At 36.4% G+C, this 5,729-nt stretch overlaps 1 protein-coding gene across 1 annotated transcript in view; it reads right to left on the bottom strand.

Annotated features, from left to right (window-relative positions):
- LOC125504758 overlaps window positions 1–2,106 on the bottom strand; it is a gene marked incomplete at its 5' end in the record, with an annotated part of 39,586 nt that extends 37,480 nt beyond the window's left edge. Inside the window, 1 exon segment of the mRNA XM_048667170.1 lies at window positions 1,909–2,106. Within this exon segment, the coding sequence (XP_048523127.1) occupies window positions 1,909–2,106 (198 nt within the window).
- Window positions 2,107–5,729: the final 3,623 nt, after the last annotated feature.

The following is a 5,729-nucleotide window of genomic DNA, read 5'->3' as shown; positions in this document are numbered from 1 at the left end:
ATCTTTTGCCGACGATTTTTTCCTTATTATTGACACAAACACTTTATAAATGCATATTTATGGCCTTCTTACGTCGAAACGAATCGATTGAGCTCAAAAAACACGCATGTGAAATTTTGATTTTTAGTCGAAATTTTTCTAAGGGTGGAGGTCGATTTTTTGAAAAAATTTTAATTTTTTCAAAACGTCTTAAATTTTCCATCATTTGCAGCTCACGGGCGCGAGGAATCCATTGAACTCTTTGAAGAACATGCTAGAAGTTTCAGATATGAATTAATAGACATTCGGCACATCTTAAGCGTTTTTTGAGCGCTCACGATCTTTATCCGACGATTTCTTCCTTATTATTGACCCGAACACATTCTAAATTCATATTTGTGACCTTCTTACGTTGAAAGGAATCGATTGAGCTCAAAAAACATGCTTGCTAAATTTCAATTTTTTTTTCAAAAATCAGAATTTTTGTCCAAAAATTATTTTCGGTCAAAATGTTTCCAAGGGTGGGGGCCGATCTTTTGAAAAAAAAATAAACTTTTCTCATTGGAATCAGTAATCAGTAGGCAAGTATGTTGAGCACTTTCGTTCGTGCGGCTTTATAAGGTAAAAAATCCCTGCCGAGAGGGTCAGAAACCATGTGGCAACTGCGCGTGGCCTTCACGAACTGCAATCCGAATGAGATTAAATGTTAAGTGTTGTTCAAGGGGCGAGGTGTCTCGGCACATGACACACAGAGCGGTGTCAACACACAAGTGTCTTAAGACACCGTATTATCCAGGCCTAACTTAAGCCAATTGACTCGCGAAATGTTGTCACAACTCTCTCCACTTGACCTGGTCAAGATCCCTATTTAACTTCACCCTCACAAAGCTTCTAGAAATTCAGGTATTTTTAAAAAACGCTTATCTGCCCTTAATGTTTAACGGATTTTCGCGGTTTCCTCAACCCGGAAAAATGTCTAATTTTCCAGAGCAAAAGTCCACAAAACCTCGTCAATTTTCCACCGACTTTGCTGTTTAGTCGCAATAGTTGTAACTTATTTCTAATCGAGACGCAATTTAAATGCAACGAAATCGCTTTCTATGCACACAAGATGGCCCTGTAAGGATTCAATTTAAATGCAGCATCTTTATTTGCTGAGAAACACGTGCCTTTCCGCACTCAGCTGCTGCCAAAGTGCACAGATTGCACGGGTTTTATTGCAATATCGATACCAAGTCAGCATTTTCACTTTAGTTGCACTTTATATAAAAATCCTGGCGAATTTTATACGATTTAATTCCAATTTTTCAGTGTTTTAGTGTTTCGTTTCTTCAAGTTGCTTATTCAATCACGAACAACGTTGCTGCATACCGAAGTTGCAGTTATAGCATAGTTTCGATAACAAATGGTTAATACAAATTCAAAAATTGCGATACATTGTTAAAGCACAAGCGCAGATGAAGAGGATACAAAGCTGGATGAAGTAACGATTAAACAAAAATGTTTGAACCAATTGAATAAAATAACAATGTTGAGCGTAAATTGGTTAAAAGCACATTGATGATGACGATTGGGGAGTTTTGAGATACTTTTCAAGTTGGCCACTTTTGATTCTTGCAATTCATTAGCTTATTGAATGAAGGCTTTTGAACTGTTTGGTAGATGAAAATAGACGGTTGATGAGAACTTGCTGAAAAAAGAACAACATTTTATGTTTCCATTCGTTATGTGTTTGGGTCAACCCTGAAACTTCAGTTAATTTAGAAGTAGAAGAGAATCGTATCAAACCGTCTTGCATTGAGGAAAAATATAACACAGCCTACTGAAAAGACATAGATTCTAGATAGAATATGTTTTCATCTGGAATAGAATTGGTTTTGAAAAGTATTGCAAAATCCTGTCCGGGAACCAAACGAAAGTGTGACTTACCACAGCCGAGTCCGAGTTGAGGTAGCGATTGGTAGCCGAATAACCAACTCTTGGACGGACTTTCCGTTCGATCCAGTCGTATTCTCGTTGCAAAACCGACGGACGCGTCGAGAACACTTTAGGCGGCGTCGTCACCACCGTCAACCTTTTGTGCCCCACGTACGGAACGATTCGGTCATAAGAATGCACGATATGAACCTGAAAAAAATACATTTTCCAGTTTTTTTCTGAATTTTTACTATTCTCTATCAGCTTCTTTTAGTCGAGATCACTCAATACAAGTTGATTTTCCTTTACAAGGGCGTTGATATGGATTATATTCGATATTCATGTTGTTATTCATGAGTTTGTACTTTTCGTTTTTGGATTTTGCCTAAATGATTATTAGTTTTACCACAATAACTGTTAATAAGTGTATTGGAAACTAGGGATGGTCGGTATTTAACGTAACCGCTAAAATAACATTGTAACAAACGTGTAACCTGAAACGGTTCTAGCTAGCAGATTTAACCGGTTGTTTTTGGAACTGTCTCATAAAACCGCAACAGTTGAGCGCTGCAGCCGTTTTCCGATTAAAACGTTGTTATTTTATCTAGTTTATTATCGGTTCGTTTGCTCTTTAAGCAGGTACTTCTGACCCATGTTTTGTTTTTTATTTTAGAATATTTTATTTTATCTAAGAGCTTTAGTTAAGAAATATTGTTTTAATAAACTAAATCATTATTTGTCATTACTATTTCTACCATCATTATCATTGCGCATGTTTAATGACAAATTTTAAACGTAACATGTTTCTTTTGGAACCGCATTTTGAAACCTATTACCAAAGTGTTACCTTGTTACAGAAAAATAACCGTTTATCCCATCTCTAGAACACATCGAGTTAGATTAGCAGAAGCCAAAATCAATTAAACGGATTTAAACGTAAAAATCTATCAAAATCGATTGATAAGCATACAAAAGCCTATAGAAACTCATTGTTTTGGCTGTGAAAGAGACTTCTGACTCTCTTGTGGACATGTTATTTCCTCAGCATTCCGGCTGTGAATGCTTACATTCGACACATGATTATTCTCATCTGATGCTCCCCCATACAATCGGCTAACAAAACTGTTATTATAGGAAAACCGATACGTTCTGCTGTCTGAAATTCAGCTGCAAATTCTCTACTTAACCTGGATAGAGGAATGGAGGTTTAATTGTTTGCAGCTGTCGACTTTTTTCGCTAACAAACTTTCTTTTTGTTATAGGAAGATAACGCAATTTGTCTGAGAATTTACTGACTAATAAAATTCTAATTTTTAGATAATTAAATTCGGAATCGACTGCATTTAACAGTTCTCATTCGAGTGCTTTTTATCATCTATTTTTCGGCCTTTCCACCATAAAGGTATGGATATTCACCCTTTGAGACACTGAAAGGGGTTTCATTAAATTTCTCACCCCTGGGACACTAATTTAATATGTATGCTGACTGGTAACATGTTCCTTTTGGAACCGCATTTTGAAACCTATTACCAACGTGGAACTGGAACGTTGTAACCTTGGTACAGAAAAATAACTATTTATCCCAACTCTAGTTCACAGTTTCCCCTCGATTCCGATTAACAAGTAACCCAATTCCCCAACACGGCAGTTTTTCAGAAACTTTTGGAGTTGAGTGGGGCACCAAAACGACCAAAACATCAGAAGCAATTAGATGCAACAGTTAAAATGGGGCTTGTTATTGGGGGGCTAATCCTGAAGGCACCAAATCGCGTGTATTCGAGAAAACTCCTTCCTCAACTGGAAAAAAATGCGATTTTTTGCCTTTCAAAGTTGAACCAGAGGATTTTTATCGCCGATTTGTTCAGCAACTTCAGGACTGGCATAATTTATCAACGTGTGACGCACATTTCCTTATTTAGATGCAAATGATCGAGATTTGTGAATTTGCTTTGAGTTCGATAGCTTAACATTAATTTTGCGTTTTAGTTTTGATTGTTTTTCAATTTTTATCTTGAGGTTTCATTTACGGAAAACTTTGTTGCTGAAGTTTTTGCTTAGATTTTATAGCTTGGCAGTTTGTTGTTAAATAATACAAAATCCCGGTTCCAAAAGCGCTATTAATCATTTTTTTGGAATTGGGTCAAAGGCACCAGAACTTCAAAAATGTTAGCGACAGTTCAAAATCAGGCCTGACGACACATAAGCTCGTGTTTTAATCGAAACGTTTGAAACCTATTACCAACGTGAAACTGGAACGTTGTAACCTTGTTACAGAAAAATAACCGCTTATCCCATCTCTACTACTGATTTCTGTTTGAAGGTTTATTGAGTGCAATTCCTTTTCGGTTAGTGCGTGTTTTTGCACGAAAATTTGTGGTTGAGGTCAAGTTTCTCCCAGTATAATCAATACCACAGGGATTAAGATAGATCTCTGTATCTCCCCTCGTATCTCAAAAAAATCAATTTTTCGACAATCGCGTTTATTTACAGACTGGTCTTCCAAAAATGAAATTGTTTTTGGTCTTGCAGTGACACTTTTTTTTGACTGATTTTTTTGATTTTTTATTTGCCATCCTGTAGAAAAGTTGTCTGAGATCCTTAATTTTTACCAAAACTCAGACTTTAGCGAATTCCAAACTTAGTCCGTGTAACATCTATTTTGTTCCGGGTTAGTTCATAAAGGCACTAGAGGTTTAAAAGTGAACTATCTCGAAAACGGTGAAATTATCGACGTAGAACAAGTAAAAATTTTTTGCTTAGGAAATATCGAAGAAAAACCGTTGTTTAAAAAATTTAAAAAAAGAAAAAATTTGGATTTCTTGAGCTAAACAACCGCAACCAAAACGTTTTTTGGTTCTTGTAAAACTAGTAGAAAATGATCACTTTCCCTTCTTGCTTCTTGGTGATTGCAAAATCTCTCAGTTTTGAGCTTTTTGAACCCAAAATTCATTCTGCATAACCGATCGCCAATATTTTATTAAATTTCCTACATTTTCCTGATGAATACCCTCGACTGCCTAAACAAATACGCGGATGCCTCGAGGAATATTATTAAAGTGATTTCCTGTAGAATGTCCCTGAAAAGAAAACGGGAAATTAAGGAAGACCGTTTTCCTCCTGCCTCCGTCTGCAGTCCCGAGTTTGCCGGAAAAATAACCGAAAGCAACTTCAGACAGTCGTGTTTGTTCTCCAGTGCGACGCGGTTATTTGAAAGTAAAACAAGTTAACGAGAAGATCCTAATTGCAAAATTAGGATCTTCAAAATTCAGCCGATTTTTACGCTTGGGTGTCGTTTGGTTACGAAACTCCACTGAAACTAGAGGCTTTGCAATATTGGATCAAAGTCATTTGGAAATGTTGGCAACAGTGATTCACAGCCAACCAGATCCAATTTCAAACATCCCCAGATGAAAAGGATTAAATTTAATATAAATCTCAATATAAATGCTGGGTGTAAAATTGAACCAGCTAAACCGAGTGTGGCCCACATGCCGTGCATTTGAGTCTTTTTATTTTTCATTCAGAGTATGTGTTGAACGCGGATAAGCTAAAAATACCTACAATTTGGCAAAATATCAAACGCAAACTTTATGGACGATTCTGAAACATTGTCTGACATTTTAACTACATTAAGCGGGGCCGGATTTTTTGTTTTTGTTGCGCGGTTGAATCGAAAAATAATTAGGTCAAATTGGTTTAATGTTTATTTAAGTTCCTCACAAGAATTTAGTAGTTTATTGTCCTGATCATTAATTTCCTTTTTTCAAAGCTCTTCTCCATTTATTCTCGCCCGATTTTTAGAGGGTGATTTAGAACTGCGGGATCAAACTCTT

This window comes from Dendroctonus ponderosae, unplaced genomic scaffold, assembly GCF_020466585.1.
Source record: "Dendroctonus ponderosae isolate FM_Combo_2020 unplaced genomic scaffold, Dpon_F_20191213v2 Dpon_F_20191213_6, whole genome shotgun sequence".
NCBI classification, from domain to species: Eukaryota; Metazoa; Arthropoda; class Insecta; order Coleoptera; family Curculionidae; genus Dendroctonus; species Dendroctonus ponderosae.
The sequence above is the reverse complement of the archived record's forward strand: the minus strand, read 5'-3'. Positions and strand labels throughout refer to the sequence as shown.